The sequence below is a fragment of the Apteryx mantelli genome, chromosome 1 (genome assembly GCF_036417845.1).
Source record: "Apteryx mantelli isolate bAptMan1 chromosome 1, bAptMan1.hap1, whole genome shotgun sequence".
In the NCBI taxonomy this organism is placed as follows: Eukaryota; Metazoa; Chordata; class Aves; order Apterygiformes; family Apterygidae; genus Apteryx; species Apteryx mantelli.
In genome coordinates, this window is record NC_089978.1 from 111,113,216 (window position 1) to 111,141,199 (window position 27,984).

At 39.3% G+C, this 27,984-nt stretch overlaps 1 protein-coding gene across 4 annotated transcripts in view; it reads left to right on the forward strand.

The window, feature by feature from the left end:
* C1H21orf91 (chromosome 1 C21orf91 homolog) overlaps positions 1-27,984 on the forward strand; it is a 91,462-nt gene that overhangs the window by 19,171 nt on the left and 44,307 nt on the right. The window contains exons 5-7 of one of the 4 annotated variants that reach the window (XR_001294378.2): positions 3,009-3,141; positions 4,766-5,059; positions 11,915-12,204. Coding sequence is in view for 1 of the 4 variants with exons in the window: in XM_067299684.1 (XP_067155785.1) it covers positions 3,009-3,103 (95 nt within the window). In the remaining 3 variants the exon portion in view is untranslated. Of the gene's footprint in view, positions 1-1,314; positions 1,419-3,008; positions 3,142-4,765; positions 5,060-8,272; positions 8,694-11,914; positions 12,205-27,984 lie in introns of those variants that run through there. The other 3 variants (XR_001294377.2, XR_010884688.1, XM_067299684.1) reach the window with 3 other exon arrangements.

The window sequence follows — 27,984 nt, forward strand, 5'->3', positions numbered from 1 at the left end:
TGTCAGAATATGGATTGTACTCTGTATGCAAGTCTTTAAACCTTATTAATACTGTATTAACATAACTGCAAGTATGAAGTGGGAGGAGAAATACCATTGTTAGGGTAGTGATTCACATACAGTCAGAAATTTCAAAATGCAGTCAGACTGAACCCAGCATTTCTGAGGTGTCTGATTAGACTGATCGGGATCTGAATTTCACAAGTTTGATAGTGAGGAGCTCTGAAAGAATTAAGTTGTATTTCAGCTTTTGCTTTTCCCATGGGGAGGTGAGGGTTGGTTTTGTTTATTGCTTTTGTGGGAATTAGAAGCATCATATCTACACTTTAAGTCCTTCCTATTACATTTGTAAGTTTTGTTATATTAATTATGCTTTTTGATACAAGCAAGGTAGAGGGTTTTTTTTAAGATAGTTGATATAATTGGGAAGGACAACCTCTTGGGCACATATGCCATGAAAACACAATGTTTTATGCTTTGCCATAGATATATCTAGGGAGAAAGTTGGGGGGGAAAAAAAGAAGCAAGCTCCTAGCATATGTGCTTAAACAAAAATCTAACAATATAGCTTTTTTTTTTTTTTTTTTTGCCCTCCCCCCTGCTTTTTTTCCTCTCTCCCTCTCCCCCTAAGGGAAATACTCAAGATGCAAGGGGATCAGCATTTGCCCCAGCTGCCTGGCAACTCTGAATTGAAGTTGCTGCTGCACCTCTCTAACTTAGTAGGCGTTCAAGAAGATAGATATGGCTATATCCCTGGGTCCTTTGGTTTAAAAAGAATGTGCCATAAGCAAATGCTTGTACCATAACACTGTATTGTGCTATCACATTGCATCTACATTTCTTTTCTCATTTCAAAGCAAAAAAAAAAAAAAAAATCCTAACTTTCAGTGACAAGTGAGTCAGCATCAAATTTGGGCTGTTTCTGTACAGATATGAGATGCACACATTTTGTATGTGGTAAACAAGTAAAAGTGATTCTTGAAGCTATAAGCACCAATACCAGATCTTTGTTTCCCAAATAAGGTTCATTTTGAAGTCTAACAGCTTAAAAACTTACTAGTTTTTATGGGCATATAAGCTATTGCTTATTTAAAATGGTGTCAAGAACTGGCCGGAAACTAGTATGTTTATGAAAAGAATGAGTCTTATGAAGTGCTCTCTGAAAACACATACAGAATCACTATGCATTTTATTGGAATTGATAGTTGTAAAGGGCAAAAACTGAGTTCTATTTATAAAAAGGAATGTATTACCAATAAAGACATTCAGCTGAACTGACTCTTAAAATTTTTTATTACCTTATTTGTATTGCAGTGCCTAGAAACCCCAACAGTGAGAACACAGCTGGATCTAAGGCTTTGTAAGAAGATAGTAATTAAAGTCACAGGGAGGAGTCTTGCTTGAGCAAAATGAGATCGGTATGGGTATAAAAGAGCGATACCTCAAAGTTAGATCTATCTAAGAGTTCAATCTGTTATTTTCACACCAATTGTTCATTTTTAGGAGCAATTCAGTAACTGCCTTAGAAAAATGCTCTTCTGCTCTCTCTTTTTGCCGTTTTGAGGACTTACATTGGGCATGAGTATTCTCTTAGCACCCCTGAATAATAATGCATGTTCTGGTTTCCATGCCAACGAGCCCTTTCAGAAAGTGGGTGTGGGGATTTGGGAGTCGTTGCTGTTTATTAATCAAACCCTAAGAACAGAATTCATTTTTGAATTTTTGGGGTTAGAAATACTCCCTCCAGATAATGCTTTCCAGATGATAAAACTGTTTGTCAAGACTAGAAAAAATAATTTTATGTAGCAAATATGTAATAGATTACCTGTGCAATGAAATTTGTTTTGTAATTATAAGGTATTTGGATTGACTTAAACATATTTAAATATTGAGATTTTGCTTAATTTTGAGGAAAATATCAATAAAGCAAGCAATTCCCCCCCCCCCAGATTAACAGTTTGCTTGCTATATTAATTTTTTCTAGGGATGTTTGGCTTTAAGAATGAATAAATGTTAATTCTCTGTTTTTTACTGGAGATAAAATTAGTGATGTGTAACTATCTCTTGTAATAGCATTAAAGCTTAAGACTTTATCTTTAAAATAGTTGAGCCATACGTTTGTTAAGAAAACTTCTACGAATAATAACCATTTTTCTAAAATGCCTCAAAAAATCATTATGCTTCTTTCTAAAGATAGAAATGATTCAAATTCATGAAGACTAGAAGTAAATTTATTTGCATATTTTTAAAAAATCCTTTATGTTTATTATTTGATTGTGTTGTGTGAAGCAGCCCTCTATTCACTTTTGTTTTGTAATGATGAAATTTGTTAGCATCTCTTGGTTTAACATTTTTTTTAAATAATGATTTCATAAGGTTACTATATTAAGAACGTGTGTGAATTAAAGGAGGTAGGAATCCAGGTAGCAGTAGTTTTTAGGTAGATTAAATTCTGCAGTAGTGTGGAAAAAAAGAAGATGCTACTTAATTTCTATTGTTTGGTAGTGTAATAATGGCACAGAAGTCAATTGTGGATCCCACTGCGAAATCAAAGGCAGAACTTCATTGAGTTTTTCTCCTCCACTTAATTTATATCCCATACAGTGGCCATCTCCATAGACTTCTGAAACCTGCAAGAAATGTCTTGCAGTCCCTTGTTTATCTACCATCTGCTTGGACGTTTATTTAAAGGACCAGTCATCCTATTTTTCTCTGTTACTGAGAAAAGATTCATTTGCAAGTTGAAAGCCTGATTATGTAGGTGCATAATACTTTTTTACAGGCCTATTCTAAGGTAGCCACTTCTGACATCTGGTACTTGCCTGCCCAGCATTCTCCTGCTTTCGCTGTACTTTTTATTCCTTAGTTGTCGTGAAAAGTCATTGTTTTTCTGTGAATGTAAACAAAAACAGAAAAGCATAATTAACTTCACTTCAAATACCTGTGAATTTCCGCTTTGTGCCTGATACGCTTAACCATCTCCCTTTGTAACTCTGTTACTTTCCCAGCTACCCTCCTTGCAGTTTGGCTGCCTGCCTTCCAAGAATCCAAGGCCCACCTGCATAACCCTGGCTCAGATTTCAGAAGCATTGCTATGGTGTGAGACAGAGCCATGAGAAAATCTAAAGAAAGATAAGAAAGGTAAAATTCCAGATTCCAGGCAGAGGTGGGATTGTTGACAGGACAATTCTTAGCAGGTCTACGACTCGGGAGTAAAATGTAAACATGGAAAGGTTTTTTTTTGTTTGTTTGTTTTTAAAAAAAAGCTAAAAGCATGAAGTGGGGTGCCTAGTCCACAACTGGCAGTCATTTGGGTTGTTGGCGTCAACAGCATCAGTGTATTTGGTGGGCGATGGCGGTTTAGCAATTCCAAATGTCCATACTCTGGGGAGCAGCAGAGGCCAACACCCCCTCTGCTCCTGCCCCCCCTTCCTGACCGAGGTCTGCCTGGTCAGCAGAGGCTCTTCAGGGGTCTTACAGGGCGGGTTGGGGGGTGAACATGCTAACACTTACCCTAGTACCTTAGTAAGCTCTGCTGATCTTGCTGGTGTGTGAGTTTGTGTGAGACAATAATTGCTTTGTACCTGTAAGCCATATATATCTTGCTTGCAAAGTCTCTTTGTGCATGGCTACAAATGCCCTCATTTAGTGATCCGAAAGGTAAGCGGTAACACACGTCTGTATTGGTATGACGAATACAGTCTTTAGACACATGCAGGTGATAGCCTTTGTTATTATATGCTGATTGAACCTGAGATAAGTACACAGCAAATGTCATTGATACTACATGTGCATATCAATGCTACAGGTCAAATATTTTAGGAAAAATAACTGACTGCTATGTACGGGTCATATAAGTTTGCAGTGAAGTCAATCACTTAGAAAGTTGAGAAAGATTTGTTGGTGCACAAATGGAGACAAAAACATTCTAAATATGAAATATAACAGGTGGTACTAAAGGTATACTACTGGTGCATCTGAAAGAAAAGAAAAAAAAACTTTGATAATACACTTGCAACGTCATACCTGTATGCTAGATTAAAGAATTAATATGGGCATCGTTTTTGCATTTCTTAACTTGCATTCTTCTTAACTTCTTTTGAAGTTAAATGGGTATGCTTCAACTTCTTTTCTTTCCTTTTTTTTATTAAAAAGGAGGACAAAAAGGTGACTCTCACTCTCTTTCTGATGGAAGTGCCTGAAGGAAGATCAGGTCAAACAATGTGCTACCTTTTAATTAAGTGCAGCTGATAGGTGAAAAATAGCCTACCTACAAAGTAAAGAAAATGTTCAAAATATGTTATTTTCAGGAAGATACTATTTGGCACTGATAAAAATGTGTGTTTCTTAATAATCACCTAATACCTAACTAAAGAAGGCTTATGCAGTTCTATGCACATCTGCCCTGTTCTCTCTCTTTGCTCTGGTAAATCATGAATCCATTAGCTAATTTTATCCAAATTTGATAGAAAGCTAAAAATGTCAAAATCTTTGTAAGATTATGTGGTGCAGGGAGATTTTATGAAGCCCTCTACAGGTGTTCCACCTAAGAGGAAAAAAAACCCAAAGTCTGCAGTCTAAGATCACACCAAAGCATTCACACAGGTGAGAGGTGTGTTTGTGAATGCCCCAACCACAAGAAAGCTTTAATCAGTGCTTGGGAATAATGAGGAGTCATGAGGCTGTGGACAAACAGGTTTCACTCATAGACAGCTGTAACTGTGTTGACTTCTTGAGATGCTCTGATGCTTGTTTTCCCAAACAGAATTCTGCAGCATCCCATCAAGCTGTGATCAACATGTCGGGTTTCCAGTTGATTTTTCTCTTGTTGGTTAAAACCAGAACGGCTCCTACTGGGTTACCAAGACAACACTGTGATGTCATCTTTTTAGAAGGCATCAGATCTATAGATCATCATGCCATCAGAGAGAGGCGTTAAACTAACTAGTGATATTTCATTTCAACTGCTCTTTGAGCTGCAGCAGTGTTGCTGTTGAACTTGTACAGCTGCACTCAACCACATATATGGAATGGTAGAGAAACACCAACTTATTAGGAAGTAAGTTTTGCTAAAAGCTTTTCTTTTTAAAATTACTGATGTTGCACACAAGAGACAAGGCAGCAGAAGAGTCATTAGTAAATCTAATGCAATATCCCCAGGAGTTTTTGGAACCGGCTTTCTCTGTAGGATCATAATTTCTCAGCAGGTCTAAAATCAGACAGGGTCTTGTGATAAGATGCATTTTCCAATTCTTTAAAGTGTGGTTCCTGTATTAGGCTAGCATTTTAAAAATACTCTCATGGTAGGGTTTAGTTTTACTCACAACAACAACAAAAAGATTAACAAATGCAAATTCAGTTCAAACCTTGAGTATTTCTAGGGTACTGTGTTGACTCCAGCCCAGGTCAAGATGCCTGTAAGTAAAATCCTCAGGTGTAATAAGGAGTCTACCAAGACTGATTCTGGAGCAATTTGCATACAAACCTCTTAGAACAACTTCAGGATTAGGAGATGCTGAATTTGCATTGATGGCACTCTTGGACTCCTTCTGTGAGTTTAAGCCTGATTGATGGAGAAAGGAGTAGGTAGTAAAAAAGTTTTCCTTCAGAAGGATCATCATCATCATTATTTTGAAAGTAGATGGCAATGGTGGAAGACCAAGCAGAAAGAGTCTTAAGTAGGAGAGACAAAGTAGAAACAGGTTAATGGATATAGGTAGCTTTTGCAGTCTAAATTGCATGATACAGTTTAGATCTATTTGTTACATTTTTTTTTTTCTTACTTGTCACATTACTAATTTAGTTCATTTATATGACTGGGTGAAGGGGAACTGTGTGCCAGTGTCTATGTGGTTATATTCATAAAATTATTGAGATATAATCATGAATATAAAACTAGAACTTGTTTAAGATTTTTTTCTACCTTTTATTTGAAAGTGTCTAAACATTTATTGTGCTTTGTTCATTTGATCTATATGTTTTCAATACGTGCAAGTCAGTTGGTTCTGCAGCTGCCCTAGTGCATTGCATACTTCATTGACTTCTGGAAGGGAAACATGGTATATAGCATATATGGTACATGCTATTAAGTATAGCATATGTGCTCTGTGTGTGTATATATATGTGTATGAGTATATGTGTGTTTGTGTATATAATGTATATCACAGTGCATATTACAAAGCATTAATTATTGTATCCCATAGATGAAGAAAAATGGCTAAAGTTTGGGTTTGGCAGCCAGGAATAGCCTAACTTCTTTTTTCAGTAATACCAGTTTCGTACACATTCCCAGGCAGAACAGTTCCAGTAATCCCACTTATTTTTTGCTTCCTGATATAGCAGAAAAAAAAAAGTACTCTGTGAAGGCAAATGCCAGCTTTAAGTGATAAGAATTTTTTAATCCTCCTAAAGAAAGATGAGATTATTGAGAAATAGTTACATGTGTTTCACCTTTTAGATGATTTTTTGCTAATCTGCTCAAGCTAAAAAAAAATACTGGGGGATGTCAGTTTTCACTATAACCATTTTAGCTTTCTTTTTTTCTTTTTTCTTCTTTTTTTTGATAGCAGTTTATGGACTCCAGTAGATATTTTAATTAGAATTCAAAATCCAAGGCAACCAGACTTTAAAATGAAAAGAGCATGGTGTGGAAATTACTCTGTTTATAGCTGAGCACTGAAATAAACAATAGGGGACTTCTTTGCCAAGATGGTTTTAAAAAATGATCCTGAATAGATGTTTATGTAGGCTGCATTTCTGCAAAATAGTCATGCTTCTGTTTAACTATGGGTTTGTTCAAAGTCCCATTGCTTTAAGTTCTTTGTGTGGTTAACCTTGAATGAGGCTTTTGTACAGATGACAGTATTTAAGGATAGATGGCTCTTTCAGTATGGAGATAGGTAAAAGAATAAAGCAGTGTGAATTGTACTTAACTTCAGAACATGCAATATTTCACCCTCTCTCATCAAGCTAAAGCCTTCAAGGAGTTTGATAAGCAACAGCATCCTCCAAAATGTTGATGCAGAGTTGCTCAGAATAAGCACAGGTTGAACAATAGTCTTTGTCTGAGAGCTCCACTGTCCAAACGTGAGATGATTTGTAATAATCTTTTGGTAGCTACTGGTGCCACCAGTGCGCAGCAAAAGGGAATATGCAAGGCTGTATCTGCTGGCATTTGTGAGTACCACAGTTATGGATGCTGAGGCAGTGGGAGGGAAGGGAGTCATAGGGGGGGAGCCACACTCCCATGCACTCACTAAATAGCCTCTCCTCTTGCCTCTGTTGGAGACAGATGATTGGGCTAAATGGCCCATTGCTCTGACACAGTAGGGCATTTCTTACATACTTCTCTTTCCAGATCGATCAGCTGGAGCAGACCAACAGCCAAGTAATACCTATTTTTGCTGTGACTACTGCTATTTCCCTTCCCCCTCTCCTCCCTCAAGAAAAAATGTATAAATTCCCCCCCCTTCAAAAACATGCTTGAAAAAAATCATCTCTACATAGAATCATACTTACTGGGTGGGGGGAGGGGGGAAGCTTTAGAAAGTGCTGAATCCAGTCTTGGGAAAGATATGCTTATCTATCTACAGCATTAGCCAACAGACAGGTTATGCTGGTCTCCGCTAGCCTGGAATCATTCCATATTTTTTTTCCCCAGCAACAAACAGGTGCTTGCTTTTTATTATTGTATGTACTTATAAAGCATTCCCTTATAACAGCTTTATCCAAACTGCTGGGTTTTTGAAAATCGTATTTCCTCTGCATAATAACTCTTGAGAGGAATAGGAAATTCCGTTTTGAAGGCACTGCAGTGCTATCTATTGACAGGCAAGTTAATTGTTGGATTACAGAAGAAAAGGTTTTCTGTTTTGGTGTGTGTGTGTTTTTAATAAGACTTCTCATTTCAGTAACAGGCCATCATTGATTTGACCTTGGAGGAGGCTGTCAGCGTAGATCCCCAGGAAGCATAGGTTGGCCTGCAGCTAGCCTATTTCTGCATTAAACTACCTATGTAGTTAGCTCCACTCTCTATACTGAAATAAATTAGATGAATAAGAGTGAGAAGAAGCCCAGTCTTTTCTTGCCCCCCTTGCCCCAAATTAAGCCATAACTCCACATCCCTTGAGATAGGTCTGTTTAGAAGAGGAGACTTCAGTTTCTCAGTACCAGGCATGCCCACTCTCTTCAATTAAGCCTTTCCTTCTAGAAGAGAGGTGCTCACAATGACATGGTTATTAAGTGGTTTCTAATAGTTTTATCTGCATTTCAGTGGATTTGCCCATGAAGAAGGCTGGATACAAAGAAGAATGCACTGTACCAAGGACATGTTTTTCTGTTAAATGAGAGTTGCACAATAACGCTCAGAATGGGAGTTCTCAAATACACAACAATTGAGCAGTGAAAAGGAACAGCTGAAGCGCTTTGGCTATTCCACAGAGACTTTACACAAATCTGTCCTGTTGTTCATGAACAATTCTATTTGTTTTCTTATAATGTGACAAATAGCCAAGGTCATTTGCTTGTACTAGTTTATTTTTCTACTTGTTAGAATAACACAGCACTTTTGGCATGAGTCAAAGACATTGATCCAACAGGAAAAGCTGACCAGTTATTACTGCCAGTAATGTGATAGTGTCTTTTAGTGCCAGAAAAATAAAACTAATAGCCAGATGCTTTCATACTTTTTCTTAATTCTGCTCTCTCATATTTGGTCACAATAAATCTGTTAATTAAGTGCATCTATCAAAATTAAGTGCCTAATGCCTAGATTCAGTGTTTTAGTTATTTGGTGCTGCATCATGGTTAATCTAATCTTTGTTAGCTCTAGTTTTGTATATTTTCTTATACTGCACTCATTTAGCAGATGATGTTTTCCGTACAGGAAAGGTCAGGTCACAGAAGTATTAATCTAAAAGCGGATAATTTATACTCAAGAATAATTAGCATTTTATGTATAAATAGCACAATTTTATATGTATTCAAATCTCAAGTCCAAGTATATGCAATGTTTTGTCTGGCCAAGGTAATTTAAAACTGTTTCAGTAGTAACAGCAAGGTTCAGCATAATCTTCAACAAGGCATTATCAGGCCCTTTTAAGGAAGTCACTGTGGGAATGTTTTACGTTGAAGGTCAGCTCAAGGTTTTGTCAATTTAGCTTTGATATTCTGCATGTTACTATCAGAGAGGCGTATCCTAGAGACTCCAATGTGAAATACAGCTTTTTGCCCTGCTGAAAGCATACATCTTAACCATCATTTATATTATGTTAACCTTCAACTTCAGTGCATCAATCTTTCAGTGTACAGTGGCATTTTCTATAAGGTTATATGAACATTTCAGTTATACTTGTTGATCACGCACCTTTTTAAAGTGTGGCTGGGCAAGTCTAATTTTTTTTTTAACCTGTTTGTAACTGTGTATTATCTCTTGCAAAAATCTACATTTTATATACCTAATATAAGCAGGGAAAACAGCATTGTCTAGCATTACAGTTTTCAGACTAATCTCATTATAACATGCTGCCTCAGTTGCTAGTATAGCTGCTAAACGTTATCCTGTTGGCATAAACTTATCCATGCTAGATGTCCACTTCAAAGGATGTCCTTTCTTACCTCAAAATTCTGGTAACCTTAGCTCTGAAGAGCTACAGTACATTTGTACATTGGCATGAGGAATGAAATCAGTCCTGGAACCTAGCTAGAAATATGCTTTTGGGTTCTCTTGTGAGACTGCACACAAAGCTGACTAACTTAAAAGCCTCTGAGAAATCTCACATGCTCTGTACCAGCTTCTGTGAATTTGCTACTTTTAGCTTTGCTGACAGGTCTACCCATGCCAAGCTGAGACCTGCCTAAACCTGAGCAAGATTTGCTTTGCAATTTTAGTTGGAGAGTGCAAAAGTAGTTATGTAGGTCAATGCCATTTCCTGTGTGCTTAGTGCTTAGTTTTGGAAAGGTAAAGGAACCATCAGTCCATGTGGACCTTTGCCTACAGATGGGGCAGACTAAGCAACATCTGTTCCCACCCATTTATAGCCAGCCAGGAACAACAATAGTTCATGGCATTAAATAAAGTCAACATTAAATTGGCTCATCTTGAAAGAAACCAAGTTAGAGACTAGCTCATGTGAGGAGCTATCCCAGCAGAGCTGAGCCAGCACTAACCTGATGATGCTGAACAGCTGGAGATGGGCTGGGAGGAGTAGCTGCGTATTGCTGCCCAGGTAAAGCACCCCAAAACTTTCATCAGCTTGTAGTGCTATGTAGTGCTGTCCTGTTATTCTAAGCACTTGCAGCCCAACAACTGATACTGCTTTGTACATATGAGAGTGTGCTAGGTGCTGCGAGTGGTGGGGAAGGGTGTGCACAGCCCTTAAGTCTAAACAGTGGCTCCCACTCTTGTTCTTGTGCAGCCAGACTTTCCTGGGCCTCAGCAGGTTGCAGCACTGGCCCTTGCTTTGATCCCTTGCATACAGATACAGCTTTCCTGGGCTAAAATTCAGTACCACATAGGAATTGAATGCCAGGAGGCATACACTCTTAAAAACCCTTGCTCTAAGTAGCCTAGCATAATGGACTCCATGTCAGTGCAGACTGTTATCTGTTTACACCCATCACAGATCTGTCTCACATCTACAAAAACTCTTCTCCTGGAGGATGAGAGAGGGGAAAGAAGATGAATCTATGAGAGCAAGGGATTAAAAGACTGCTGCCACAGCTGCTAAGTCAAGCACACCACAGTTATGAAATGACAGTGAGATGGTTGCTCTGCTGTTACACTATGGGCTTTAATTCACTTATTCTGTGAGGGGGCAGTGCAGTGCCCTCCCTCCCCAGCCTAGCCTCCTCCCACAGTCCCCAGTGAGGTGAGCCAGGTTGAGCCAGGGACAGTGACCAGGGTCAGCCACAGCCCAGCCATCACCAGACACCACCACAGGCCCCAGGCCCAGCTGGGAAGGCAGCCTGCAGGGCAGGACAGGACAGGGACAGGTCCATGGGAAGGTACAGCCGAACCTACCACAAACCTCAGGCAAGGGCACAGGCTGGAGCTGCGGTGCCGGTTGTGACGATGGCTGGAGCGCAGTGGGTGGGCACCCAGCTGAGGCATTTCATAGCCCTTCCTCACCTATTTGATCCAAGGTTATGCAGCTGCACCATATCAGAGTTGGCCTTGAATATAGGCAGCTAAATCCTTGGTTTGATGGGATGGGGGGTGGTTTCACAGATGGGGGGATTACAGAAAAAGATGATTACAAGCTGGTCAGGGCAAACAGAGCCTGTTGGTGCACTCAGGGCCCTGACATATTCTATTTCAATACATGCAATGCTTCACTTAGTGCATAGATTGGATCAAACACCGAATAAGGGTAAAAGACAGTGTTCCTAGTTGCTCATTCAGTGAATCCAATCTGTCCTGGGAATGAGGAGGAGGAGAAGGAAACCATGTAACGAACCATGTGTGATCAACTGAGCAAAGTGTCTCATAATCACTAACCACAAAGGAGCAAACTACAGTTGCTCTGGTAACTTTAACTCCGCCACACCAAACTTCTTAATACGTGACATTGCAAACTTAACTATATGTCCTTGTTTTCTACAGTGCCTGTAAAGTGCTGTTCATAAGGCACTTTGAAATTTTGAACCAGAATAGGTGAAAAGAACAAGTTTATTCCCTCCTGGCATCATACTGTCTTGTTGATCAGATTTATCTGGAAATACTTATCACTGTAACATTTTTGCCTACATTCATGGGAAAGGGAAATTCATGGTGCTCTTACAGAGCCCTAATTCCCAAGCTGGGCTTGAGACTAGCCCAACAAACAGAGACCAAATTATAACTTGAAAATTAGTAGAATGCACTAACTCTAGGCCACTGTACAGCACTCACTCTCACTCTCTCTCTGATTCACAGAATCACACAGAACAGTTGAGGCTGGGAGGTGCCTTTGGAGATCATCTGGTCCAACCCCCTGCTTAGAGCAAGGTCACCTAGAGCAGGTTGCTCAGGGCTGTGTCCAGCCGGGTTTTGAATACCTGCAAGGATGGAGACTCCACAACCTGCCAGGGCAACCTGTTCCAATGTTTGACCACCCTCCCCATAAAAAAAAGGTTTCTTATTATGTTTAAATGAAATTTCCTGTATTTCAGTTTGTGCCCATTTCCTCTTGTCCTGTCACTGGGCACCACTGAGAAGAGTCTAGATCCGTCTTCTTTACTCTCCCCCGTCAGGTATTTGTACACATTGGTAAGATCGTCCCTGAGCCTTCTCTTCTCCAGGCTGAACAGTCCCAGCTCTCTCAACCTCTCCTCGTATGTCAGATGGTCCAATCCCTTAAACATTTTTGTGGCCCTTCACTGCACTGACTCCAGTATGTCCCTGTCTCTCTTGTACTGGGGAGCCCATATCTGGATACACCACTCCAGACAACAGCTGACCGGTTGCACTAACTTTAATGGTCCTTTGGCTCATTGAAGCCAAAGCTGGTCAGAGCAAGCCAATGCAAATTGCTCTTCAAGTATGGGCTCTCTGCCTAGCTGTTACTGGCTTTTTTTGGCATGAGCTTGTGCAAATCCCTTATCAGTAGCCTCTCTCTACCTGTTTCTTCAGCTACGAAATGGAGGCAATATTGAACTTAATTGTAAAGCTTAATCTGTTTATGTCCGAGATCCTCCACAGTTGTGTGCTGTGCAAGTAGTATCATTATTCACAACTTTTCATCCTTTCTGGAGGATGAATCTCTTCAAAAGTCTTTGAAATAGACTGCAGAGTTTGCAGGATTATTTAGAAAATGTGGAGCCCAAAACACAAAAACAGAGGTGTTTTGCGCACTACATTCTTTGCTCCAATAAAAACAAAATTGTCTGAGACCCAGTGACATCTATTTTCGTTATCTATAGTTCAAAACACAATTGCTGGACAAAAATATCGGTGAGCAAGTGTGGTGCCTGGTCACCCATAACATGCTGGCTTTTTTTCTGCCTTTAAAGAAGTAAATCTGCTTATGTTGCTCTGTAGGTTGAATCTGATACCCTTCTTTTCTCCCCTCACAGCTGCTGCATAAAATTAAATCTAAATATTCCCATAATTTTCCCTCCTTCCCTGAGATCTGAGTCAACTACTTGAAATAACCAAACTATATGCCACTTGAGTTCTGAACTGCTGCTCTTTGGATCCAGTCTTTCTCTTGTGGTATGTCTTGAGCGAAGAAGCATGCTGAAATTGGAAACCTTAGGTTAGAATAGTAATAGAAGAGTGAAAGAAAAGTAATTTTTCAGTCCTCTGCTTCAAAAATCCAGTGTAAACTCTAAACCTGGCACTGTTTGTTCTGAAAACAGGGCAAACCAGATGATAATCTACTGTGTCACTTTCCCTTTATAATCTCTGCAAAGGTACAGTGGGAAATGATGGTTGAGTCATTTGCAAGGAAAAGTGTTGAAATCTATCAAGATAGATCACATGCACTAGGGGATGACAGTGTAATTGAAAAGACGTCCTGAGAGCTGGAGTCTCTGTTGTCTTAGGGCCTTTCTGCTCTATTATGAAATGGAGGATGCTTTCTCACCCAAGTCCTGAAGCCCTCAGCAAGTAAAGATGTGAATCCATGGATACTCCTCATGAAGATACATACCACCTTCACAAACTGATAGTCTCTAGATGAGGCAGCTTTTGAAGTCTGCTGCCTTGTGATGTCATGGTGGTTTTGTAGGCAGCTGAGCCAAGTGAATGCTCCCTGCTGCCCTGCCTTCCCCTCTCCCTCGGTTCCTGAGCACCCAGTCTCCTCGGCTGAGCTGGCCCTGGCCTTTGCCAGACCGTTCTGAGAGCCACTCATTAAAGAGGCAGAAAACTCACTACAGTCTTTGCTGTGGTTCGGCTGGCTTGTGGCTGGCCTGAGATGTCCCCAAGTCAGCCCACAGGAGGCTGCAGGTGGAGTGATAGGCAGGGAGAGGTAGAATAGGCAATAGTGGTGAGTTGCTATGCTGGTGCAGCTCATCACCAAATCTCTCTGCCTGTACCATGAGGCAGGCTGAGGCATGATGTGCTGTCAGTTCACACCCTACTTACTGCACTAACTTCCCTACATAAATGTAAGCAAAGAGGTATAATGTAATTCACACAGAGGCGCATTTTACTCAATGGGTCGATGTGCATTTTCTGGCTTTTCTCCTTCCCAGGTTTCTCCACCTCTCCTTGCTTCCTCCACCCCTCCAACTAGCTCTCTCTTCCTCTTCACAGAATCACAGAATGGTTGAGGTTGGAAGGGACCTCTGGAGATCATCTAGTCCAGCCCCCCTGTTCAAGCAGGCTCACCTAGAGCACATTGCCTAGGATTGTGTCCACACAGCTTTTGAATATCTCCAGAGAAGGAGACTCCACAACCTCTCTGGGCAACCTGTTCCAGTGCTCTGTCACCCTCACAGTAAAGAAGTTTTTCCTCATGTTCAGACAGAACTTCCTGTGTTTCAGCTTGTGCCCGTTGCCTCTTGTCCTATCGCTGGGTACCCCTGAAAAGAGGCTGGCCCCATACTCTTTACACCCTCCCTTCAGATATTTATACACATTGATAAGATCTCCCCCCCCCCCCAACTGCCTATGGGACTATGTTCTGCTGGTTTATTTTTCAATTAAATCAGTTGTCTGAGCTGATCTGCAACATGGTCTGACAAGCAGTTGTGTGAACACTACTTGAAAGGGCAGCATCACACAGCCTGGCTATGGGATCCTGCAGTGTTGGGCAGAGGGAGAGGTTGTGCCTTGAGCACTATCCTTCTCCAGTATAGGACCTTACCCTTAGCATACATGAACTGGCTGTAAAGCAATTACAAAAGCTCTGAACTACATCCACAGAAATAGCTAGAAAATCAGTCTGCTGAAGTTTTGAAATGCTTTATGCACCTTTACATCACATTTAAAGAACCAGGAGCCTCTGGACACATCAACCCTGGCTCTCCCCCAGTTGTATGCCCATGTTCCACTGAATTCAGTTGCATACTGGCAGCTCCCTGGGCATCCTGGAGCTTTTCCTTGCAAGGGCTCTGCTTGGGCATGTGCTTTCTCAGCTGCAAACTTAATGGCATGAGAGAAGGAAAGATTTCTGTTTTGTCCACGCACTGACCCCTTCATGAAATTATCAGCAAGATTAAAAAAGACTGTGGAGAGATGCTAATGACAGGAGTAAAGATATCTCTAATTATCATTAATTCTGAAAATTCTGAATGATGGAAGTAGCTAACAAACAGGAGACTTTCACATATTATCAACGTGTTCAGTAGCTTGCAGATCAAAACTTCTATTATTTAAGGCAACATTTCACCTTTTCTCTAAAGCACAGTCTCGAGCTGTATCAATTCTAAAACCTCACTTGGAGCTGGTGAGTTTTTGATATGATCAGCCTCGATTACATATCTGATCAATCAAATGCTGCAGCAAAATGTCTAGCCTAATTGATGTTAAGGGCTAGAATACCAAGAATTCACAGCAAGCAGCTAATGCAACATTCATGAATAAAAAGCTCACTTTAGGGTCAAAATTGGGTTGAACTAAATTTAGGAGACACAAATTTAAATTTCTCTTAAAATACATTTTTGAAAACTACATTGGAATACATCTACTTCTGTGATTTTTTTTTTTTTTTCTCCAAGTAAGCAAAACAAATTACATCCTGCTTCTATACCAGGATATTTTTGCACAGCTGCCTATTCCTAGGAGGAACCTCTGAAGTTTGAAGTCTTGTTTACATGAAGCTCAAATCAAAATTAATAGCATAGTTTTTTTAGGATTTCACAATAATTGTTGGCTGTCAGTGTTCTGTTACTTATTTCTTTAGTGACACATAAAAAAAACCAGAAAACAGCATTAAAGACAACCTATAATTAGGTTGGCTAGCTACAACCTGTCAGAATAATTCACATGACCTGTAGTACATTCTTTTTTTGGAGGGTTTCTTGGATGTCTGCATGTGCATAGGGCTAGGTTGTGTGGATGACTGCATTTTAGGCATGTGTTTGACTCCCTTCTAAGAGGGAATATGTTGCTATTGTGGCTATTTAATATGCTGTTTGGTCTGTTTCTACTGAAAAAAAAAAAAGATATTGAGTGCCTTTGATCCTTACCAAGAGGAGTATTTAAAAGACACTGAGAAAATCCTAGATCAGGCCAAACACCACAGCTTTAATTATTCTATCTGCCATTAGAAGTATTTCTTTGTAGGCCTGAACTTACGTATTCCATAGCAGTCCCTGAAGTTTTAACATGGGAAGGAATGTGCAGTGAGGGCCAGTTAAGTGAAAGAACTGAAAAACTTTCAGTGTGGAGAGCATGACAGATTCATGTGATCATTACTAGATTAATGATAACAATCTTCATATTAGAAAAAAGACATTGCTTCATTGAAGGTTTCCATACTTTTCTGCATAGACCTCAGCAGGATCATGTGATGATAATATCAGTTACCTTCAAATACTCTTTGAGATAGAAGTGAAGAAGGGATATTGGGGGGAGAGGGGGTGAAAGAGGAGGCTACCTCATCCATGACTGCGAAGTCAGTGGAGCTGCTGGATCACAGCAAAGGTATCTTTTGCCCAGTATCCTCTTTGCGACACTGTAGGCCCAGGAAAGAAGCTGAGGACACTGCAGACATGTTGTGACACTTCCCAGAAATAGCTTCAGAACTTCTGTCAACTTGCTGTTATTCCTGAGCCAATGTTGGTATCTTTGCGACAAATGATATGAGCCATGAGGTAAAATATAGTTCAAGCTCTACCAAGCAGATAAATAAAAAACAAAAAAATGTATAAAATTATGTCCATTTTATGGAAATTTGTTTTCTATTTAAGAAATCCAAAGTGATCAAAATGAGTATTTCAAATCTAAAAGATCATGTTATTACATACATTAAAAAATATTTTGCAATTGTGTCATATGTCAGTGGTGGAAACCAAAAGCTATATCCTCAGAGCCAGCTTATCTGCATATTTTCATAACTAAGGAGAAATGTGCAGCATAGATCCTCATTCAGGCAGTTCAAGTCTGAGTGCATTTCCATGCTTCACAGAATGCCCTTCGCTCTGCTGGTAATACTGATAGACTAAATTAAAATCAAATGAAAGGGTGTCAGATCAGGACCTTCCTAGATTCTAGTCAGGCAGTTAGTACTACAGTTTGCCTCCAATTTATGTCAGTTTTACCCATTTTATAAGCTGTCCTGACAGCTGTAACACGACCAAGTGTGTAATTAAAATAATTTATATTCATGTATATATACACACACACATACACTCAGCATTTATATTTCCTATTGGTGCTGTGACTATTTGACACTTTAATTCATTATTCTCCTCCTGATACCTAGAGGAATAATTCAATACTTATAAATAAAACTAACAATACGATAATAAAAGCTATACCAGTCTTAGCACAGATTTCCATTATGACACTCACAAGAGGTGAATGAAGTACTGCTTAATGAAGTACTGCTTTTTGTAGTCTTCCTATTAATGCTAGAAAGACAAAAGCTCTCTCTGGTGGTAGATTTCAGTAATTGCGTTTTTCTTTTTCACACTTTCTAGCATGTTAAGCAGCCTAGTATCATAACTCCATTATGTAACTAACCCCAAAGTGTATTAATAAGAGCACAACTGGAAATAAAACATATGGCATTATCCCATTTAAATAGAGCAGTATATACCTGGAGTACGATGACCTAATAGATGGTGAACTGGAAACTAGGTGTAAAGGTATGACTTCAGAAGACTCACATGTATTCACATTTATGACTGTTTCACACATGTCATTAAGCCACAGAACATTTAGGATGACAGAAAATGTCTTCCAGAAACTACCCTGTGTTTTGATGACTTGCTTATTCTTACAAGTACAATTTCTTACCACAGTAAAATATGCACTAATCACATTTTCAGTCACAAGAGGAGGCTTAGAGCAGAAAACATGCTTACTTTTAAATACAATTTTTACACATATTACTGCAGAGCAGCTATCATTCTAAATTAATTTGCCAATTCCAACGGGGAACCATAACTACAAGGAAGTTAACACTCTAGGAATAAGAGGGACAGAGATATCCTTAGCTTGTATAGTTTGCTGTGACTTCTCTGAGATCAGTTTACATCAGCTGCAAATTTATGTTCAATGAGGATAGTGTTATTGAATCCAGTAATGACATGTAGAACCACATCATCTTTTATCTTTTCACATAATGTAATTAAATATCTTCTTTTGTGACTATGTTCTACAAAAAAAAAAGAAAAAAAAGAACTCAACCCTTACCTACAAGATCACAAACACATGATACCAAAAAAACCCCTTTTGTTTCTAAGGTACAAGCTAAGCCACAGGCTGTGTTGTTTCTTTGGATACATATAATATTTACTTGTCTGTCAACTATAGCCCACTTATGTCTGAACACCACAAGAGAACAGCTGCCAGACAAAGTAAGCATGCTATGAGTCTCGTTATTAGCTATTTATCAGTATCCACTGCAGGTTTGTCTTCCAGTCCCAGTGAACCATTATATTATGTGAACAAAGGATTTCACAGAATTACCTTATCATTTCACTGACCTGTATGTACCTTTTGGTGCACACATCTAAGAAACCTAGGAGATGCTGAGGCAAAATACAACTGGGTAATGTCCAAAGATTCATGTAATCGCTAGTATGTTGCCACATACATCAGCATTTTATTACAACCATATGCATTTTTTTTCTTTTCTGTATAGACAACTAACAGCTGATTAGGAAAATCACATGCATAATGTCAGACATGTGACTTCAATAGAACTATTCATACGTATAAACGAATCCTTTGCTTAACTACTTGGTTATACAGGTACCCAGACACCTTGGAATGATTTGCAGGGACAGGAAGATTTTATAAACAAAACTGTTTACTATTATTATATTAAATGATTGCACATGCCAACTTTCAGATGCCTTTAGCAGCTTGTGATGTGTTAGAGGACTTTTTCAGACAAGAAAATATATTTTATGCAAGTTCAGTGTCATTTATTTGTCATGTACACTTCTACAGGTTGGCAATCTGTTGCAAGAGGAAAACTTGTTAAGTGTTATTTATAGTTCTGATATTTGTCATAAATATTTAGTAACAATGCATTATAAATAGATCTTGGCTTACAACACTCCTAAAACAACCAAGCACTTTGAGTCTTGTATCATAGTCCTTGTATCAGTCCTTGCTAACACATTTTCATGTCTTCAGGGGAGTAGTTCTTATATTAAAAAGACAGATTTTGATGTTTGTTTTCTGACAAAATATTATTGATGTGTTGAGTAGAAACAAACTAGTGAAGCATCCCCAGATCTAACCAGTAGCAAGACTGAGCAGGTCTTCCCAGTAGGCACCCACACCAACACACATGTACAACATTATTTAAATAGATACATGGCCAGCCACACAGATCAACAGGGACAGACACTCTCAGCACTCACACAAACACAAACATCACCAATGGCTTCACCCTGTTCCTCCCTCTGGCTGATCAGGAGGGAGGTCCATCAGTGGGACACATATATATGTATGTACATTTGTACAGTGTGGATCCCTCCAGCAGCTGGCCCTGGACATGCAGCCCATCCAGTAGCTGATCCTGGATCCTTGTTCTCAGGCCTTACCCCTAGACACACACACAAGCACACACACACACATACCAGACACACATACACAAACAGCTCTCAGCCGACGCCCTGACCCCACAGTATCTCTGGCAGTTGGCTCCCTGGTCCCACTGGTAGCCACTTCCCCTTCTTATCTTGCACTTAGAGACACACACATGCACACCTGGCTCCAGGTCACTCCACCTACTTGCTGGCCAGTCTGGCCTGATGTTTGTTAGTGATCGAACATCATTTGTATATCCTCACTCGCTCCAGTTGCTGGCACTACAGACACATGGCCCTGGACTCTGGTCCCATTCCAGTCGCTGGCACTCAGACCTCCACACAGGATAGAGACCCTCACCCAGGGAAATAGTTAAAAAGGAATTTAATAAGAATATAGGACAGAATGTGCTGATCAGGTGCAGGGCATGGTCAGACATATCTGACCAGTCCCATTTACACACAACCAGCCCCTTTTTATCTCCATATCCCTCTATTTTCCCATCTTCTTTCCTCCCCAAATCACCTAGATTCCTCCCTTTTTCTGCCTTTGGTTCCTGCCTTAAACATCCCACAATAAGTCTTGAGCAAACCCAAATACTCTTCCCCTGCACCCTATATTGTGTCCCATACCCAAAGCAGTGACCTCCTCAGTCAGTGAGGGGCCCCAGAGAGCCACCTCTGTTGACTCACCGTGCTGGGTTTCACACCTGGCCCATGAAGCCGTCGGTCTCCTGGCACAGCCCTGGAGGAGCCAGGCAGGGTGTCCATTCCTCTCAGCAGGCAATGTGGGTTCCCCACGTGCAGTTGTGCCTCCATACTCCTCTGTGCTTGTGGAGACGAGCCCCTGGTGGGCTGAGCGCTCTCCTGTGATGGGCCTGGGAGTAGCTGGGCAGGGTGTTATTCAGGTTCCTCCACTTGCTGTTATCTCTCTCTGTACTCCTTTATGTGTGTGTGGAGATGAGCTTTTTACTACATAACCTAATGATATGTATTTATGCTGCCTGCACCTTTTTGTCACAGCTTCAGTGGATAAAGAGGGTTTCAGTACAAGTTTTGACCAGGAAGAGCAGAATACATACACAGTGTGGCTGCTAATAATCTCTTATTTTAAAAAAGGACTTATCCAGCTGATTTAATGCATTATGCCAAACTTGACCTCATTCCATCTCAGCAATTTGGAGGTGTAAGTCTCCCTGTCACTTTTCATATTACTTTGTTCATTGCTGAAAATGGTGTCTCACCTAGCACAGTATGCACTAGGGAAAGAATCATTTTGCCTGTTTCCAGAGTAGCTTTAAAAGTGGTTGGGATCTTGCCTTCTCATTCAGTTCTAGCCTGCTGCAGAGTCCAAAGAAGAGATCTGGGCCAATAATATTGGGGAGGAAACTTCTGACAGTCTGAGTTTGGGGACTAAATCAGAAGCAACTGACTGAACTTCATCTGGACTACGGCAAAAACTTCCCAGGGCTTATTCAGGCTTGCCCTGAACACAGCAATAATGATGCAAATTGGTTTTTAATCAGAGGGAGAGGGGTGCAGCCAGAGCTACAGTCTTGTAGCCATCACTGTCTAAACAGAGGCAGCAATAGTGCTGCTGGATCCAGACTTCCATTAATGTGAAGCTGCCTAGACCTAGAGCTTCAGCACTTGTTTATTTCCACCTTCACAGTAATTGCTAGCTAACTTCTGCTCTTCTTCCCGAGAGATTTTATACTGCACAGAATATTTGAGCTTCCCTTCAAAGTCTGTCTTCCTTGTATACCAAAATGGATACCTTTTAATACATAGAATATGCACAGATTTCTCTACTTCAGGCACACAGGGTATAAGTGAGTTCCTTCACTTCTCTTCCCATCTGTATACAGGTCCCCTGATCCCAGTTCTGGATAAACGGTACTTCTTAGGCAGGCAGGCCAACTTGTGAGATGGGGAACGCATGGAATAATGGGTTTATATCTATTAGTCAGTGGTCAAAACCTAGGTCAACAGGGAGATGGCACATCAATTTATTGGTGGCAGAGGCAACCAGTGTATTAGCAGCATAGAAGTGGGAGAGGTTGGAAGAATTATGGTGCAGAAGAGTCTCTTTGTAACATGTTTCCTTATGCTGTATTATTTGTTTAAGGAGCTCAAGTGTTCTTGTATGTGTACAATGATGACCTCACAGAAATAAGCATGGTGGAGTAAAACATTAAACTACAGAAACAGGTAATTACTGTTTATGTACGAATAGATGGTGTTTCTAAGCACCATGTTACTTATATCACAACATCCTTACCAAGTTGAAAGACAGATTAACAGAACAACATACACTATGAGTGAAATGGTAATAAAGCTCTTCTTCAAACATCACTAAAACATAAATAATCCATCAGGACTCAGCCCTGTCCAGATATCAGTTGTATTCTTGCTGTCTCAGAAACAAAACTGTAAACTGAAATGGACAATCAAGACAGAACTTACAAGAAGTAGTGTTTAAACTGACTTGAAACTGCTGTAAACCAAAACGTAGTTTAGATTACTTCCTACCACAGTTCCTGCCTCCCCTGAAATTCTGGCCATTAGTTTTCAGTTGCTTATGTGTTTGTGTGTGTATACACACACACACACACACATACCTACACACACACACACACACACACACACACACATATATACACCACATAATCTGCTTTATAGACACAAATACTGTCAAAATACTGTTAATTGGTATATGAAAATCCATTTGATGAAATCACATTTTAAATTAAAAAAAAGAAATCAAGCAATGAATTAGCTCTTGTTGGAGCTGTCTGCTGGATTATACAAAGTGCCTGCTTCACTGGACAACTAATCCAAAGTAATCCTCCTTTGAGATCACAGATTCACCATCTCATCTACACTGGGAATGTCTTCTGCTGCAAATTATTCCAAAGTGGCCGATTACTTATTTTTTGCTGCATATACTTCCATACACTTTGATCTCCAGAAACTGACAGAACAATCTTTCCACCAGCTCACTAGACAAAACCTAAAAAAATATGATCCACACCTTTCTGTAAAGTTTCCCACTGAAAATAAATTTTGGCAGTCATATCATATGTCTATGTCTATGTCTATTTCTGTGTGTGTGTGTGTGTGTGTGCGTGTGCATGTGTGTGTGTGTGTGTGTGGTATCTCTTTTAATCAATCTGTAGCTCAAGTCCCCATTTGTAAAATAAAGAAAACAGTCTGCCCTTTCCTTCCTCTCCCATCATTTGGTAGTCTTTACTATTCAGACTATAGGGACTACATGGCAGGGCTGGCTTCTTACTGTTTGCTTGTAGTGTCTAACACAGTGAGACCACCCTGTGGGTTGGAACATTTAGGCTCTACTGTACCATAAATACAGCAACTGCAGAATTATTTGCTAATGTTAAGATTAAGCATGTTTAATGGTTTAGCTAAATTAGTGTATGAAAGAACAGTAATTTGTTTCTGATTTATTACATTCCTATTCCTTACCTACATCAGAGGGTAACAATATGGCAACTGTGTGTGTATGTTTGGATTTTAAAATGCTGTGTGCCTGCATGCAAACACTACAGTATGCACTTTTTTTACTTTTGATACATCTGTTTCTTATTTTTAATTAAATATCCCTTCAATAAATTGCCCTTTCATTAAATAATTCTAGTAGTTAGAGACTAAATAGGAAAAAATATCAAATATTGTGAGATGCTATAAGATTGCAAAATCTAGCATTTTTTTCATATTTTATGTGCTTTCTCATGATCAAGAACACATAACACTGAAATAAATCAGTAAGTAGGAAAGTTTAAGTATGTGGTTAGACTTTCTTCTCTTCAGTTACATAAATTAAGTTAACAATAACTAAGTCCATAAGATAAATCAGGATAACAAACATAGAACAGGGGAGATAAAAGGAAAGAAATATTTTCAGATTTCAGAAAATTTTTAGTTCATGGCTATAACACTGCCATACATAGCACAGAACATGAGTGCTGGTCCCTGCTTGAGTTTCTGGGTGGTGTACAGTAATAGCATTAAAAGTCGTTACTAATTGGCTTGAGGCTAATTTTATAAAGCCTGACAGATTTCTTACATGCCTGTATGACAGAGCTGGTAGAACTGAATATAGACAAGATGCTGTTAGCTGCACTTCTCTCTTCAGTGTCTGCCAAAATATGTTGTAGAATCAATGGATATTCACTACAATAACTTCCAGAAAGCAGCAGTGTCCAAATGCATACAAAGAAATATAAATCAACTTCACATTTCAAGTTCTACTTCTCCTTCAGTGAAACTGGATGAAACTGATGTTTTCATAATGTATTCAAGCTGGATCTCAGAATGTGATCAATGAAGATTTGCACAGACAGCTACAGTACATCTTTGGCATTGTTTTTGATGAAGCTACAGATTTCATTGTTAGCTACATCTTGATGCCTAAGCGACAATGGTTTAAATTTGCCTTTCTTTGTTATTCACTTCCACTTGATCAAATTAAATGAAAAACAAAAATCAACATTGAGTTCAGACAAGAATTTGGTGCCTTTCTAGCCCCATCTCCCTTTGATTCAACACCTACCCTGTCCACACCTGTGCCCTGGTAGACTTATAAAAGAAATGAAATAGGTACTTGCTGCACAAAGGATGTTGAGATAGGTTTACAGGCATGGAATTTCATTAGCATGGTCTGTAGTTTATGGCATATAGAGATTCTAACAGTGAAAGCTACTTTACGAGGAAGATGAAAAAACAAAGGAGAGAAGGTGAAAAAAAAGAAAGAGAGAGGAAAGTAGCCAGCAGAGGGAGCAGAAACAGGGTCTGGGAGGCTTGGGAGGCTCTCTGCAGTGCAACAGGTGGAAGATGATGGAGACGACAATTTTTTGCCATGCTTTTCCCCAGGACTGTATACATTTCATCAGGACCCGCTCAGACTCCCTGATGATTGTTCCCATTGATGATGCTATTCACACTGATTGAAGTATGCTATTTGGGTGCAAATGTTGCACATTAGCTGTTACGCTTCTATACACACATATTGTTGAATAATATTTATTAAGTATTTAAATGACTATTAGCTAATGTGTTGTGCACTGTTTGTTTTTCTCTAATATGAACTAAAATCTACAAAACAAGTGGTAAGGCAAAGAGGGGGCAAGAGGGGGGATTTTCACTCCCGTGGTAGTTGCTTCCCATGAGAACCAGCCATAATAACAAGTAGGCAGGTACAAGGCTGCAAGACCAACAACAGCAGTGCAATAATGGAAAAATAGGGGTAGGAAGACTCTGCAAAATATATGCTCTGATAAAAGGTTACAGAGCTGCAAATTGCAGGCCTCTGGCACTACTAGGGCTAAGGCTCTGTGCAGCAATTTCTACAAATTGGCTTTAGGTAAATCTTGACTGGCTACTGTCTGTTCTAGGTAGCACCAGTATCTGAATATGCAAGTAGCTAACAAATGGTCCTAATTAAGAACACTTTCCATCTGTGACAAATCCAGAGTCATTTACCATATGACCTTTATTTCATAAAAAATAGTCACACACCTGAAAGTGTCACTACACAAGCAAGCACCTATACTCTTTATTTAACATCTTCTGCCTGTGAGATGAGCTGGTAGCCTAAAAACACATGCTACTATACGTTGTTGCCTGAGCATCATATTCAGTTCAATATTACAGCAGGAGAAAAAAAAAGCAGAAACAAAACAAACCATCAGCAGAGAAGGTCTGTGGATAGGATGATTTTTTGGGGTTCTTTTTTTTTTTTAATTAGAATGATAGCTAACATTTACTCCTGTAGTAACAGAACTTTAGTCTTGATGTGTTACTTAAAAATCAGTTTCACCAAAATCTACTGCATCTCCTACCTTGTAGAGTTTTCCATTTTGATTCTTCCTGATCCAGAACTGCAGATCAACAATCACACTGAGAGATCTGTAGTGGCTGGAATAAGGTACCTCTTTGATGAGGTTAAGTGGCCTGGGGTAACTGAGAAGAGAGTCATAAACATATTTCACCAAAGTTTCCAAGCAGTTTTCTATTGGCATTAGCACTTTTCTGTTATCAGCTTAGATAGGAGTCAAACTACAAACTAGACACAACTGTAGTGGTATCCTCTGAGCCACACCATCCCTTGACTTCTTTTTTATTTGTGGTTTTGCTTTGAAAATCTTACTTTTCAGGGTTTATATATCAGAACCATGTTGTCATGCCTGGGTTCTTCACAGTGAAGATGAGAGCTGAAATCCAAGCAGAATAACTGTTTCAAGGAATATTTATTTCCAATTGTGTTACCTTTATGTTCGTTTATTGCCATTTTTTTATGAGGAGGGACTTCACATGCAAATTTTCTGAAAGTGTCTGTTTAAAGTTAACATAGTATCCTATTTGCAAATTAGGTACATATAGTCAAATGAACAATCTTTCAGAGAAGGTTTTCTACTGAGAAATATGTTAAGCTTGATGTTCCCTTTCACTTCAGAATAAATTAGGTATATTTAGAAAGAAAATTAGCCATTCCCAAATGCAAGACTTGTTATACACTATGAATTTGCACTGAGCCTCTAAAAGATATAACAAGTCACAAATATAAAATGTATTTTCTACAGTGCTCATTGCTGGATAGAATTCATGCCAATTGTTGGGTTATGATAAAATTTCTGGGAAAGCATGAATAATATATAAATTGGGAAACTTTTATTTTGCTAAATATTAGATAATGTTAAACATTTTCAAATAAAACAAATAACAGTTTGACATCTAGTTCATGCTGTATTAATTTTAAATATCCAGCCCTACTCTGATATTACATAAGCTTTTACATTGTACTAATGCAACGTTGTGTGATAAAATTGGAAAAGCACCTCAGGGAGTGTATATTTGTTTTTTATATAAGTGTTTACTTATAAATGTATATTTTTAATATACATAAATACATATTATTTGAACTCAAAGAATGAACTGTATATCTACAACTTACATTTTAAAAAAGAATTAAGAACAGCAACTTCAACAAAAATTGTCAGACAAGCAGTCATAATTGCTTGAGATTTAAGTTGATAAAAAGTTCTTAGTTTAATTGCCTTTTATTAAATACATTTCTTCTTTGCTCAGCTATCAATTTATTCTTGATTCCTATCATAAGCTTCTCTTCAATGATTTACTCTTGAAATCTAACTCTTTCTGAATATGCACATTCTCCATACATGAATCATCTCACAGTGGGACAAGTCTAATCCTTACTCTTCTGCATGAAAGCGCAATGCCAAGCAAATACATTCAGAACACACAAAGTAAGAGCAGCCATCACCAATAACAGTGCATAAGATATAGCTTATGTTCTTCCATATATTTTCTTGCTCCAGGCAATCCACTGACATACCAAAAATTTGGCTTTTTAGTGTAATATAGTAAGACACCAATTTACTTGGGTACAATGAGTTTTATGAATAATAATAGCACTATTTTAGGTCAAATAGCAGTTTTTCTTACTCTTCAGCTAAAGAAATCAGTGGAGCTAGTCCTAAAAGTACAGAAAAAGTGTCTCTGAAAGTCTATACTTTCTGTTTGGTCTCTTGGAGCTCCATATTGGGTGAGCCACTTTCCTGCTACTAAAAGAAAAAAAGCAAAACAGAACATGAGTTTTCCATTCACCATAGCAGGAGCCAGGGAGTCTGGGAAATGTAAATAAGTACATTTATACACGACAATCTGCCACCAGAGGGTATTCAAAACCTTCCAGTCCAGACAGTCACCACTACTCTGCTCCACAGACCTGGAACACAGGGAACTCCGTACACCTGGCTGGTGCCTTTCTGCCATTTCTGGCACTTCTACAAGGCTCAAGATCAACAGGCTGGAAGGAAACTGAGATTGTCAGGTCGCAGGGTGTGTGAACATTGCTAAGAAAAAGAGGGCAAAAGTCCAATTCCTGGCAGCAGTCTAGGGCCTGTCCACTTTGATTCCTTTTTTATAGCAGAATTATCTTAGAGAGACCAACCAGAGCATCCCAAACAGCGCTAGGGAACCAACCTACCAGATGACAATCCCCCCAGACAAAGAGAGGTACAGCGCTCAGGCTCAGTTCTCTTTTACTTAGAAGCATACACGTTCTTCAGAGACTGTAGGGAAGGCCCCTCACCCTCCCTTCCAATCTCACACTGATTCCTTGTGGATGACCACTTTGCCTCAAGCTATATTATTCTTTCCACAAATGATAATAATTTGCTACAGGAGGGCCTCTCTCTTTGACACCTCACTGATAGTCGAACACTGGTCATTGAAATACAACCCTGAGAGCTGATAAAAGACTCCTTTTGCTTTCAGAAAAGAAGAAAAAGCCTAGCAAGAAAAAAA